Source organism: Platalea leucorodia (genome assembly GCF_965183815.1).
Source record: "Platalea leucorodia genome assembly, chromosome: 5".
In the NCBI taxonomy this organism is placed as follows: domain Eukaryota; kingdom Metazoa; phylum Chordata; class Aves; order Pelecaniformes; family Threskiornithidae; genus Platalea; species Platalea leucorodia.
The window spans coordinates 10,654,913-10,668,903 of NC_138827.1; the positions used below are offsets into that span (position 1 = coordinate 10,654,913).

The following is a 13,991-nucleotide window of genomic DNA, read 5'->3' on the forward strand; positions in this document are numbered from 1 at the left end:
TTTCGTCTGTATCACTGCCCTAGGCAGAATTTGCATGATCAGAGATCCCGGACTATATATTCAAATATACTGTAATAGAAGGAATCAGGGCCCTCTCTGAAGTTTCAAAAAAAGGAGCCTCTGGGAAAACTGGCGCATCTGTTCCCTGGACAGTCTTGTCTGAATTGAAAGAAATCTGAGGAAAGTGCATTCCCAGGCAAGAAATGTTTTGAGTATTCAACAATACTAGTTTTGATTTATTTATTAACTTTTGCTTTTAAATATGTCTGCTCTTCACAAGCCAGAAAATTTTCTGTTTGTTTGTGCTGTTATCTCTGCAGGTTTTATCATTTTATAATGTCAGTCAAATGGGTGCGTTGGTAAGTGGTATTAGCACCCAGTCATTCTACAGCATGAACCCAAAGGAGCTTTCTCAGATTATTCGAGGCACAACATCCCAATACTTATCTGATTTATCACCTGCACAACAGCAAGGGATCCTCAGGAAGGTGATTATAAACTCGAGTGTGTAGCAGGTTCTGTCTGCGCAAGAGCACAATAACCAGATATGTAGAGCATGATGTAAAATGTCACCGAGATATGTGTTTTAGCTCAATGGTTAATGTTTCCAGTGTTTTTTCTGAACACCAAGTGTATTTTGAAGGCTGTCTCTTGCTTAGTCCTGTGGCATTTTTAATACTGACATGTTTTTCCTTTATCCTCTTAAGAGAAATATTACACAGAATAGAAAGAAGGGCAAATCCTGTAAATCTAAGCATCAGTTCTGAAATGCCATGTATTTATCTGTTCCTCTTTTTAGATAGCTGCATCTGGAGATTTTTCTTCATCAGTCAAAGATATACAAGGATCTTTCTTTAAGGAAATATCTCTTTCTGATTTATGGAAGCAGACTGGATATAATTCTTCAATGATGAAAGAAAAAGAACTAAGAAGAAGCCAGGTAAAAATTATTATGCAGTTTGCCTTCCACTGCAATTTTGTATGATGGGAGAATAGGAAAAGTGTTGTAATACATATGTGTTCAAGGAACATAGGTAAAAGGAAGGAACTTCCCCAAACACATCTTAACATAAACAACCAGAGGTCACTTAGAGCCTAGGCAGTGTTACAAGACAGTGTTACAGAAAGGGAAGCATTAATATGCTGAGTTTAAAAGTCTTCAAGATTCTGCCACATAAATTTTCTCTGTCCAGTACTGTATTCTAGACATTTGCAGGTACAGTCAGCCCTTTGGCTGTGTCCAGAGAGTTGCAAGGTTGGACCAGATGATCTCTAGAGGTCCCTTCAAACCTAAATTATTCTGTGGGTGTGTGCCATGAACATGTTTAACATCATCCCATAGTGCCAGTCAGTGATGTCTTGTCTTGTGAGGAAGAAATTCAGCACTGTATGCCAAACCTTTTGGTTGGCCAAACTGGACCATAGAAATGCCTTTAGAGTACCTAAGAGAGTTAAGCATACAAAAACCTTGCAGTAGTTATTGCCTCTTACACCTGAATTATCGAAGCTTAACTTTAAATATGGTGGGTTTTCTTTCAGGCTTTGTATCTGTATGAATTACTGTCTAAGAAAAACTATCCTGTTGACCTGCTAAGGTATGGATGATAGTCTCTCTTGAAACGGAGTTTAGGTCTAGTTTTGTGATGAGAGCGACTTTGAGGTAAACATAAACACTATGTGGTTATTTTATACTGTCTTATGTTTATTCATTCCTTGGTACCACAGGATAACTCACCTTCCTCATTAAAAAGGGTCTTCAAATCCAAAATCTGGATCAAAGTATTGCAGAGCTTTTGGTATTTTAGGGCTTAGTCAATACTTTTCAATTTGATTACATTTTTACTTTCAATAGCCTTTCAGTTACAAGAAAGGGGAAAGAGAGGTGGTCAAGAAACTGTATCTTAGGACATGGTTGTGGGGAGTAAGGACTAGATCCTGCTTAAATGTTCAAAAGATTGAACTTTGCCTTTCCTATCAGCACAGGACAGCTTGTGAAAGGAGTAACTTGTCAACTCATTGAAAGTATGGGCACAGACTTTTTTTTAAACACTTTAAAATTCTTTGAAAAGAATCTTCATCTGCTTTCTCCCTATCAGGTAAAACCAAAAAAAGACTTTGTGTACATAAACATACTACCCAATATCCAAATAGTAGGTGAATTAGAATTTGGTTAATTCTATTTTCTTTTTTTTCAAAATCTTGTGTGTGTGAACTTGTCTGTTAACATATTTCATTTAAATCTTTTATATGTGAATTCATCTGTTATCATACTTCATTTTGACAATTTCATTTGTCACTTACAAATTGCAAGAAATTTCTACAGTCCTTCTAACTTGCTAATTCGTGAGTAATCTGTTTGGAAATATATATAAGTTTTGAAAACATACAAATGCTCTCATGCACCCACATATAGGATATTTCATCTCTGATGTCTACAAAAATAAAACTCTAAACTACTTTAAAAAAGCCAAAGAAAAATGCTCTCTGAAGATAATACGCAGAGTTTTATATATGCTAATTTATAAGCTGTAATAAACAAACCATATTTTCATTATTCCTCAAAATTTCCAAATGTTTAAAATCTTAAATTTTTGTTGCTTTTAGGTTAATTGTTGGGCTTGGAAGTTTTGGAAAGTCTCCAATGCATCTATTCCTCCCTTCCTCTTATTGGTCCTTCCGTAAGTTACATCTTATGACATCAAGTTACTGCATTCGTAGCAGTACATTCAGAGTAGTCCTTCTGAGTGCTTTTTTAATAGCCTCTTCAGTCCTGAGAAAACTGATGGTTCAAAGAAATGGTAATTTATAAAAAGTGGTCACTGACTGTAGCCAAAATCTGTGTCAAGTGAAAGTTGGTAATACCTGATGTCTTTTAGTGTAGCCCATTTTTGTCAAAATTGTGGATTCCTTTGCATCCTTGAAATCAGTTCCCCATGAAGTGCTTTGTGCACAGACTGAATCACGGTGCAGTGGTGTGGCAGCAATGAAAAAGCTTGTAATGTTGCTGCTTATACTTATTGCTCTGTATGGTTAAAAACATTTCAGTGTGTTTAAAGACATTTTTGTAAGTTAGCAAAACTTTGCATTATGGAAATAGCCAAGTAATATTCAATGACAGCCTTTTTCCTTAGAAAAAGAATAGTAATGTATCTTGATAGGAACTCCTGAACTGTACAACTTGTTAATTCCCCTTTTTCTTTATTTTTCTTCTTACATGCTTAAAGGGATAAAAGGGAATGAGAACTATTATTTTCATGGAATATTTTTAATTGAAAAAAAGTAAGAAAAGAAAAGGATTCTGTTTGAAAAGGCATTACTCTATTTAAAAACAATAAAATAATAATAGAAAAAATTTAATACAAAGCTTTCTACAAACTGCAGCACCAAGTTATTTGGCCAACAATTGCATGTTGCTTGTTCAGGGCCATCAGAAGTTGCTGGTGCTCTTGTCTACAAACCCTGGTAAGGCTAGGCTTGTGCAGCTTTGGGATGTGGTGTTATTTGCAAAGGCTGCCTGCCACTCTGGGTGGAGAAGAGCATCATTTTGTTTAATTTGGCAGGCCTTCTTGGGCTTTGATAAAAAGGAAGCCTGCTCTAAAACTACTTGTCCTTAACCCACCCACTACATCTTCATTCATCAGAGAATTATTCCTCATAAAAAGGAGAAAAGGGAAAAGTTTCTGAACTGTAGAGAGTCTTGTTTCATAGGGAGGTGATAGTGCCCCTGTACTCAGCATTGGTGAGGCCGCACCTCGAGTACTGTGTTCAGTTTTGGGCCCCTCACTACAAGAAGGATGTCGAGGTGCTGGAGCGTGTCCAGAGGAGGGCAATGAAGCTGGTGAACGGTTTAGAGCACAAGTCTTATGAGGAGCGGCTGAGGGAACTGGGGTTGTTTAGTCTGGAGAAGAGGAGGCTGAGGGGAGACCTTATTGCTCTCTACAACTACCTGAAAAGAGGTTGTAGCGAGGTGGCAGTCGGTCTCTTCTCCCTAGTAACGAGCGATAGGATGAGAGGAAACGGCCTCAAGCTGCGCCAGGGGAGGTTTAGGTTGGATATTAGGAAAAACTTCTTCACTGAAAGGGTGGTCAAGCATTGGACCAGGCTGCCCAGGGAAGTGGTTGAGTCTCCATCCCTGGAGGTATTTAAAAGACGGGTAGACGTGGTATTTAAAGAACGGATAGATGTGGTGCTCGAGGACATGGTATAGATGGACTTGGCAGTGTTAGGTTAACAGTTGGACTCGATGATCTTAAGGGTCTTTTCCAACCTTGACGATTCTATGATTCTATATGGTATTAAAGCATCTCAGAGCACTTTCATCCACTTGCAGCTATTTATAACCCTTAGCCATTTTTTGAAGTGAGGTCGATGTGCTGATGAACTCAAAAAAAAGCTGTAAGTTAAAATAACATGTAGATTGATTGCAACTTTTCTGGCCTGGCTGGTTTATAATTTTCAAGTCTGGACTAGTCTCTAAATTTTTCCGTCATCACAGATTTTGTGGGTGTGGTTATGGGTGTATGAAGGTCAGGTTTACATTCTGAGACCATTTGAATTCTTTCTTCAGGACTGAGTACCTGGAGTATGTCTCAGGCCCTTTGTGTGTCCCTTTCATTGAAAGTCTGGGGAAGACTGAGATGGACCTTTTGAATCCAAGCCTTCACAAAAAGAACGCTGTCCTGCAAAAACTACAGGAGTGCTTGGTAGGTATGGCTAGGAGGGGTCAGCAGTGGAGGGGAAGCTGCAAAAAAAGTAATCTGTAATTAGCCACTGACAATTCCAAAATAAGTGAGAGTGGTTGATTAGTTTTCTCTCCCTTTATTGTCATGCGGTGCACCACGAAGTTATCCTGCCTATTTGTACTCTCCGATCTGCATGCGCAAGCTCATGGTCTCTTCTATACAGACAGCAACCTGAGACAGAGGCTCTCCTGCTCTGTGTTTGTGCGGTGAAACCAGAGCTGATGGACTCTGAGAGCCCCAAAGGGAATAACACAGCATGCTCGTTTCTTCATCGTCACAAGCAAGAGCAGCTCAGACTATCACCTAGCTCAGAGAAGCTCTTAGTGCCAGGGCCCCAAGCAACCTGCTGTAGGTGACCCTGATGAGCAGAGGAGTTGGACTGGGCGACCTCCAGAGGTCCCTTCCAAACTCAGCCATTCTGGTTCTGTTTGCGCATATTAATTACTGTACTGCATTTCATACACTAATGTCAGTCACCGTCTACATAAGGTCTTGACTTACCCATCTGTATTCTTATGGTTTTTTGGTGTACTGTTTCAATTTTATTGTTCCTTGCCTAAGGAAACCTTTTATAGCTTTCTCAACAATTTTCCTTGACTCCATGCATGTTATGAAGTGTTCTCATGAAATGTCATTGCTGACCACAGTGAACTGGCCGGGAGAGCCTGGAGCTGACCCATTTGCACCTGGAACTGTTCCCCCCAGCTCCAGGCACTGCTACTCCTTTAGAGCTGTGTGTGGCACACGAAGCTCCACGGGAGAGGTGGTGATACTGGGAGGATTTTGTGACTTCTGCTGTCTGGGAGCTGCAGCAGTCACCAGTTTTTAGGGGAAACTAGTTCTTTGATGTAGCTGTGAATATTTATGTCCTTATACATACTAACCAGCCCTATAATCCCTAGTGTTTTGGCAGCTGCTTGAGACACCCCTCAGAGCTAAGCCTTCTGACAGCAAGAGCTTGTGGCCCCTTTGCCACAAGAGGCCACGTCAGGGCTCTGCTGCCAGGCAGAACTGCACCACCTCTGCAGGTGTTGGGTGGTCACCTGGACATAGAGATTGTGGCAGGAGATTTAGTTTTAATTATTTTTTATGTGTGCTTCAAAATAGAATAAAGAATACACTGAAAGCTCTGATAAGGGCTTATTAAATATCACCAGTTGCACTGGTAAAAGCAAAAAGTATAAAGCAGTCTCGGCAGAAATTGTAGATTAAGTTGCCAGTGCAAACTGTTGTGTCTTTGTTCCTTAAAGGGTCACAGAGCTTAAATGTGTTTTGATGCAGTTGAGTGATACAGGGCAAGAGCCAAGATTAGCTCTGCCAACAAGGTAAATGCTTCTTGTTTCAGAACGGCTCCATTGCTGATGAATATGATGTTGACCTACTTGGAAATCTAATCTGCCACTTACCACCAGCCTTTCTGCATGGCAGAATGTCCCTGAAGGCAATGGCCACAGCCCTTCATCAATTCAAACTCTGCCAACAGCTCAGCCACGAGCAGAAGACTGAAATTAAATACAAACTCCTCAAGTTATATGGGTAAGGTATTAGACAGACCACCTTGCTTATGCTGATGGTTAAGCCATGCAAATACCAACCGTTTGCTTTGCCCAGATAGAACAGCAATGAAAACAACATCAAGCTACTTCTATCACTGGCTGAGCTTGGGGTCTCTGTCCACTAGAATGGCATTTCTGTTCTTGAGTGTAACGTGGTAACTGTGGAACAAAATACAACCACAGGGGCACCCTGCATGACTTAAGTCCCAGAGGAAAAGGAGAGAAAGTGTAATGTTTGAGGAGGCACAGGCAAGCAGACTCTCTGACATGGCAAGAGAAAGGGTGTTACAGGCAAAGAATGGCGCAGGAATGCAATGAATGGGAAAATGGAAGTGGGATACTCAGTGTGCTGGTGTGAGAAGAGAAAAAAAGACTGCAAGCACCTGTGGCAATGGGAGAGAGCTAGAGAAGAAGCAGAGGGATATAAAGTTCAACCAACTGCAGCAATAGCATGTTAGATGTCATTAATGACTCCGATTAGGAGGCTGATTGGAACCACACTGCTCTATCAGTCGTGCAAAAAACAAAGCTGTCCTCTATCTGGCAAGAATATACTGTTTCTCTCATGTTGTCTCTTAGAAGTATGTTGCATTTGAAAAGGGAGACTGAATGCATAGTTTCTAACCATCCCTTCAGCCCCAAAGTCTGTCACTTGATCCACCTAATCATATTAATTGCTCATTCAGTTTCCTTGTAGTCAGCATTTTTCTCGTAATAGAATAGCTATATTTTCCACCAGATCCCATCCCTGCATTAATCTTGATACAGATCCATTTTACTGAATCATGACACACTGTGCTAAATAAGATTTTATTTTATTTTATTTTATTTTATTTTATTTTATTTTATTTTATTTTATTTTATTTTATTTTGAAAATATTTGTCTAGTCAAACATCCTCATAGTAGAGCAACAAACCAAATAAAGTTTTCTGTGAGGACATGCACTAGTAACAGATCTGTTACTGCCATCTTCTTCAGGCTCTTTCAGGCTGAAAATTAGTTATCCAAGTGCTTTCTTAAGTCAACCACCAACTGGGTTGGCTAACATTTGTCAGATTTGTATCAAACAAACACGCCAAACCTGCATAGTGCTAAGCTACCTACGTTTTGAAACACCCAGCACCACTCAGAACTGAACCTGAACCTAGTTTTTAAGACCTGAAATTCCTACAAATAATTTAGCATGTTATTTCAAGAGATATGGTACCTATCATAGAATTGATCTCTCATACAGAAATGGCATAGGTGTCATTAGACGTGGCTCTCCAAGGTGTTAGATCTGCCTTCCATAACTCTTGACGTTGCAGATGAATGAAATAGCAGACAGTAAAAATACAGAGATAATAAGGTATAGATTTAAATCTTCTGTTCCATCACCTATATTTCATGTTTCTGTCCCTTAGTTTTAAAAAGGCAGCATTAGTAGCAGACTGGTGCCACACTGAGTTACTTTCCTGAGTTGTTCAGTGAACTCAGTCTTTTCAGAAGGAGGGGGAAACTGTCCACTTCTCCTAAGTGTGCGTGGACCAGTTTTTCAGAAATGTTGAGAACCCACAGCTCCTGCTGACATCAGGGAAAGTTATAGTTGCCCAACACCAATGAAAAACAGCCCCTGTACACCTGCAAATAGGTAAATATTGGAACAGAGGAGGTTGGGTTTTTTTAATTTATAAGCAAGTACTGGCAAGTATTGCTTGCTTGAAGTGTTAGCCACGTTGGTCCTTACGATAAGATTCTTGGAAGAAGGATGGCTTCTGGTTTGGTTATGAGGTTTCTGATTCTCTTTTGATACCATTTTGCAGACTACTTTTGCAGTATGAACCTGATAGAAAATGGCAAATTTTCTTTTAAAAAAATTATTCTTTCTCCTTGCTTGAAAACCGTAATGCTGAGAATACTATGACTATTGAGGGAGAGAGAGAGCTTGGTTACCACAATATTTGAAGGCTTTCTCTGAATATATTGAGAATTCCACTAATGCCCTATATATCACAGAGAGATGAGAAAATGCAATCTGATGTTAATAAGCATGAATCATCACATTGGCATAAAAGTGTCTGTTTCCTATATGATACAGTACTAGAAAAAACTCCGAAGTTTTAGTATAATTTGGATTGCGAACATTCTTCATTAATATAATTTTCCAAAATATTTCTTCAGCTCCCCAAACAATTGGACAGCTGAAACAACATTAGATGTTGGACCGTTCATTGCTTTGCTGTCAAAAGGGGAATTAAACGTCCTTGCTGAAAAGGTATGTTTTATTATAATTTTTAAATTTGTAAAAGATAATGTTAGAAACTGGATTTGTGAATGTAATAATGCAGTCTAAATCATGTAACCTGCATGCTAAACTATTTAGGTAAATACTTCTCTTGGCAAGGAACCATGTGTTAATGTTTCACACATTCTTGACTCCATCAAAATTTCTAAGATTTCTTCTTGAAAGTAATGGTAATATAAACAATTATTTGCACGTATACAATGTTAATTGTACATTATCATGTAGGAAAAAAAATGGTGCATTTATAGTGACGCAGACTCAAACATGTTTAGTACTTTACACCTTGCAGTGTTGTTTCCTCCATTTCCCTGCCTTCATCCATAAAAGTTATGTTTCTTATCCTGTTAATAATGGGATCATACTGATCAAATTAGCATTTACTCATGTGGCCCTTTGCCCTAGGGCCAGCGTAGCACACATAACAATAACTGATAGCCTCAGCGTTGCACTTTATAGTTTCTTTGCCCTCTTCAGTTCTTATAATCTTATACTTTTTATGTATAGGAGTAAACTATACTGGAATGAGGAATTCATTCTTCAGCAGAAATATGTGAGCACAGTCAGCAACTTTTCCTCAGGAGATAATGCTTATAATTGACCAAATAGAATAGGACTCTTCAACTGAAAGGAAGGTGTCTAGCAGGGTGGAGGAGAGAGGTCAAAAAAGCCTAAAAAAGGTGAACAGGTTAAAGTTATTTCTCATAATTTAATTGGGTCCCTATCGTCAATTCTTACACTTATCTGGCAAATTTAAGTCAAACAAAATTAAGTACTTTCTGTACTGCATATACTAAAATGGTGGCATTCATTGCTACAGGAGGGTCTGGACACAGACTCCAATCAGGCAGTGCTCAGGTGTTGCCAGAAGCTGAGAGGGCATACAAGAGGGAGAACCACTCAGAATTTGCTTTGTTTCTAATTTTTTCCCCCTCAAACATATGCTGTTGACCTTTCAGTAGCAGCCAATTTACTCTCCTCTTCTGAAACATCTGCACAAATAGGAAAGAGGCTGAGCTGTTACTATCCCCTACTTTGCTGAGGTCTGCACAAGTCTTTCTCTGCAAATTGATTTGTTTTAAAAGGGAGAAAGAATGCTTATTTACTCTTTCTTTCCCTTTGAAGTTCCCCGATATCATTTTACAAATAGCAAAGACAATTGGACTAATTTCTTCTGCTGAAGAGCTTCTATCAACTGTGTTTGAATCTGTCTCCAATGCCACTGCCAACATCGAATCATCTCTCACCAGACCCGGTCAGTATTTCACCTGGTATCTGTGCAAAGGGCCAGATTTACAGTGGTGCCATTTTGGGCTGTGATGGTGCAGTTCAAACAGACTTTGTTTCACCTTGTCATCAAATGCATTCTGAGAAATCAGACAGTAAAAAGCAAAGCATTGAGTAACCTAAAGAGGTTCAAACTTTTAGCAAAAACAGTGAAAGTCTTCGTTCTGTTGCCCGTAGTTGTCTCATGCATTGACCGATTGAAACACTAAATTCCCTGAATTGAAATTGAACTGAAACACTTAATTTCATTACAGGATTGTATGGCTAAGCATCTCCTGGAATGTTCCTGAGTGCACAAAGGAAAAAGATGAATGATTTGAATTGGAGGTTTTTGTTTAGTTTTACTTTTTTCTTTATTTTTACTTTCCTTTGTAATCTAAGTGAAAATCCTTGTATTAAAAAGCTGCAAAGGTGACAAGTTACTGTTGTGCCAAAAGATTGCACATAGTTAATCTTTTGCCAGACATGAGCATGTGTTGACTCGGCTATTCTTAAATCTGACATTGGTGGCACTGTGTTTTCTCTGTCCAAATGGGTAGAGTTTGTTATAATATAAAAGGTATTTTAATTAGCAACCAAACGAATCTATTAGAATCTCTGGTGACAAATGGATCATTTTCTTTGTATAAGGTACATACTTTGACTAGATTCTATTATTACAATAACTGTATCCTTTCTCTTACTTGAAATTCACCCAGGCAGAATTTTTAGGCTGTGCCATCCTGTGCCATGGAAAACAACCCTGCAGTGGGGGAGGCTTTTGAAAGCACTAATGAGAATTTAGACCCCAACAATTTCAAGGAGTTTGGTACTGTCTGCCTTTATGTCTTTGAAAATCTCCCCATTGGTTCTCTGCCTAACAGAATACAGGTCCAAGCTCTCAGCAAGCCCTGAGCCACCATGGAAATCCATCTGCTTGTATAACAGCAACTCTGAATGATGATTACGTGTCTCTGGGAATGAATTTGGTCCTGATAACGCTGTATTCATATACAGAAAGAGGCAGAGGGTGTTCTACAGAGTTGTATTTTTGCATAGCCTGAAAAAAAACATGACCTCTGTTGATCAGAGGAGTCATTACACAATTATCATGCTCTAAAAATGCAGAATCGAGCTGGTGGAATAGCATAGTATTAGTCAATCTGTATGCATGAAATTCACTCTTCCTTGAACAAGTAAACCATCAGATCATAAATCATATTCCTTTAGACATGGGCCGCAGGACTAAAGGTTCAGCATCAGGTATTTCAGTATGCTTGTGTCCTTACATGTGCTTTTTTAGGCCTCTGGATCACAACAATGTGAATCCCAAAGACTTCTCTAATCAGGCTAACTCATGTCCAGTGCAGTTGCACAGCTGTCTCATCTGCATTGCAAGACCAATATAAACCCGCCAGTGAAGCTAAGGATCTTTGTCAAAGGATAACTTCGCTCCAAGGCTATGGAGGCTTTTCATTCTTCACTTGGGGTACACAAGCTCAGCTGGGGGGCAGTCTGGGAGATGAAAAATTGAAGGATTGTTTGTGCTAGTCTAAGAAATACTTCTGCAGTCCAAGTGTGGTATTGAAATTCTGTTACCAAACATAATCTTATCAATGCCACACAACTCGCACGGTGGTTTCAATATGGAATGAAGTTTTATGGCTGATTTGTAAATCACTAGAAAATTGAGTGTTATGAAAATGGCTCTAGAAAAACACTGATGCTCTTCATGCTACCAACCTGCTATTTTACACTTCCCGCAGTCCAGTTGTGAGCTGATGTTAGTAGCAGTAACAATTACCAGTGAGAGTTCTTACATCTATGTCTACATCAAGATAAAAACAAAGGTGGTGCTTAAGGCAAGATGGAACACACGAGGGAAAACTCAGGAATCGTGTGTCTGAGATGCAACCAGAAAGCAGTGGCAGTGCTGGAAAAAGAATTCAAGTTGCTTACCTCAAGCACTGAGATGTTATGTGTTATATATATAATATGTTCTTCATCAAACTAAATGTGATTATACAGCAAAAGGAAGAGTGAAGTAGCATCAGATACAGGAAGCAAAGCCAGGAGTCTAATTAGTATTTCCCTCTGTAATTGCACCGATGTATCTGGTGTGTTACAAATCAATGTTTTTTCCAAGAACACAAAATATTAGGTTTTCATGACTTGGGGAGGGGAACTGCATTGTGTCTGGATGGGTAGTATTTACATGATAAAAGCTGACCTTTTGCAGCAGGGGAAAGTGAAACAATGCAGCTTCACAAGAGGGCGGTGTAAAGGGAGAGCAGAACATCAGCTGGTACAGTGGAAGCTGAACAACATTTTCGTTTGCTCAACAGATTCAATCTTTTCAGTGTTCTACCCACTACTGCAGCTTCCTTTGATGCAAATAAATCCCTCCTCTGCCTCCTTTCAAAGTACAAATCTACTTTGTACATCCTCGCTTGAATTTATTTATCTGGGGGAGCTTAGCTCAGGCACAGCATCTGTGAAATTCTTGCTTTTTACTGTTAATGACCGTATCTGAAGACATGTAGGGATTATTTGGTTTAGATAATTATTTAATAAGGTTTTCCTAAATCAGTGACAGGAGAGAGAGCAGAAAGCAACCACATTAGGATTCTAATTTCTGCTTTCCATCAATAGTAGAGGTAGATTATGCCAACAAAACCCAGGATTTGTAAAAACACACAATGGAAACTGTCTCGTTTGATCATGCATATGGCCAGAGCCTGACCATAAATACGATTTTTAAATGGAGTTTTTCTGTCCAAACAGTTCTGTTGTAAGTGAACAGCCCTCTCAATCCTGACATTTTAACAACATGCTTGACATAAAGAACAAGCACTGTGCTTCTCCGACACATCTAGCTTCTGTCTTCACCTTGTTTAAATGTCAGGCAAGTCTTATAAGACATACATCTTTGTCAGGGTATTTCAGAGTAAAAGGACCTCTTGTGTCTGTTACTTTGCTGTTGAGCTGGATTCACATATGTGCTGTTTGAACGTGGAGAAGTTTATTCAGCTGCAACATTTTTTTTGTGAACAATGACATAGCTATACAGAGACTTCCACCCCGGTCATCCCAAAGATTTGCATTTCATTCTTCCTCAAGCAAGGCTCCCAGCGAATGGTGGGTTTACCTCAAAATAAGCCCTTGCCTGGGTTTTGATGCCTTTAGGGAATTAGACTTGAAAGAAACTTGCACGATATTGGTTACTCTCACTGCACACATCCAGAATTTAATTTTATTGTGGCATCCTATATTGTAACTGTTCTGAAATATATGTCTGCTTCTATTTTCTTTTCCAGCATGCACTACCTTTGAAGGACAAAGAATATAACAAATTTCTTGCAAGTTAGGCAAATTCTAGTTTTATATCCAGGATGTTAACAATGTAAATATTTAAAGAAATTATTTCATTGCAAGATAATTAATTTATCAACATCACATCAGCTGCAGTTAATTCATAGTCTGTCACCCTCTTAAATCTCTATATGGCTTTGATTTCTTTTTTTCAGTCTCCTTGGAGAAAGTTCTTGCTATTTGACTTTTTTTCCAGATTGCCTGGGAACCAGAGCTCCTTCTTCAGATGAAATTATTAAATTAGCAGAAGCAAATGTCTTTTGGTCAGTTCAGGAACTGAAATGCATGGATGCAGGGACTTTTGACAAGAATGTGGAACTTCTTGGGACTGTCTCAGGTTTTAACAGCTCCCAGCTTACTGCCTTGAAGGAAAAAGCCAAGCAGGTAACTATCCTGTCTGTGAAGGAAAATTAAATCCATAATTTGATTTGCTGTTATTGAACTATGCAGTTCTAAAATAACTGTGCTATGGCAATGTCACTACTGCTGCAAGGATATCTATTGTTTATTGGAAAAATAATGTGAGATGGTGATAGAAGACTATTGCCCTTGCTTTAGAGTCAACAGGCAAGTAGTTCTGAGCTATTGGCAGCTGAAAAACTTAAGTGCTTTTACTTTTGAATTGCTTTTCAGTTGCTTGCTTCTCACTTTTCTTTCATAAATGAAAAATCAGCAAGCAGTACTATAGGCTGTTGATTGGCCTGCTGAGAATTAAGCTCAGAGTGTTAAATTGTCTACATCAACGTTAAATATAGTTTATAGTGGTGTAAAAC

General features: G+C 39.0%; 1 protein-coding gene across 1 annotated transcript in view; it reads left to right on the forward strand.

Annotated features, from left to right (window-relative positions):
* OTOA (otoancorin) overlaps positions 1–13,991 on the forward strand; it is a gene marked incomplete at both ends in the record, with an annotated part of 45,086 nt that overhangs the window by 12,874 nt on the left and 18,221 nt on the right. The window contains 10 exons of the mRNA XM_082313988.1: positions 321–488; positions 800–940; positions 1,540–1,595; positions 1,979–2,096; positions 2,605–2,678; positions 4,568–4,703; positions 6,088–6,278; positions 8,460–8,553; positions 9,706–9,835; positions 13,415–13,602. Coding sequence (XP_082170114.1) covers positions 321–488; positions 800–940; positions 1,540–1,595; positions 1,979–2,096; positions 2,605–2,678; positions 4,568–4,703; positions 6,088–6,278; positions 8,460–8,553; positions 9,706–9,835; positions 13,415–13,602 — 1,296 coding nt within the window. The remainder of the gene's footprint in view (positions 1–320; positions 489–799; positions 941–1,539; positions 1,596–1,978; positions 2,097–2,604; positions 2,679–4,567; positions 4,704–6,087; positions 6,279–8,459; positions 8,554–9,705; positions 9,836–13,414; positions 13,603–13,991) is intronic.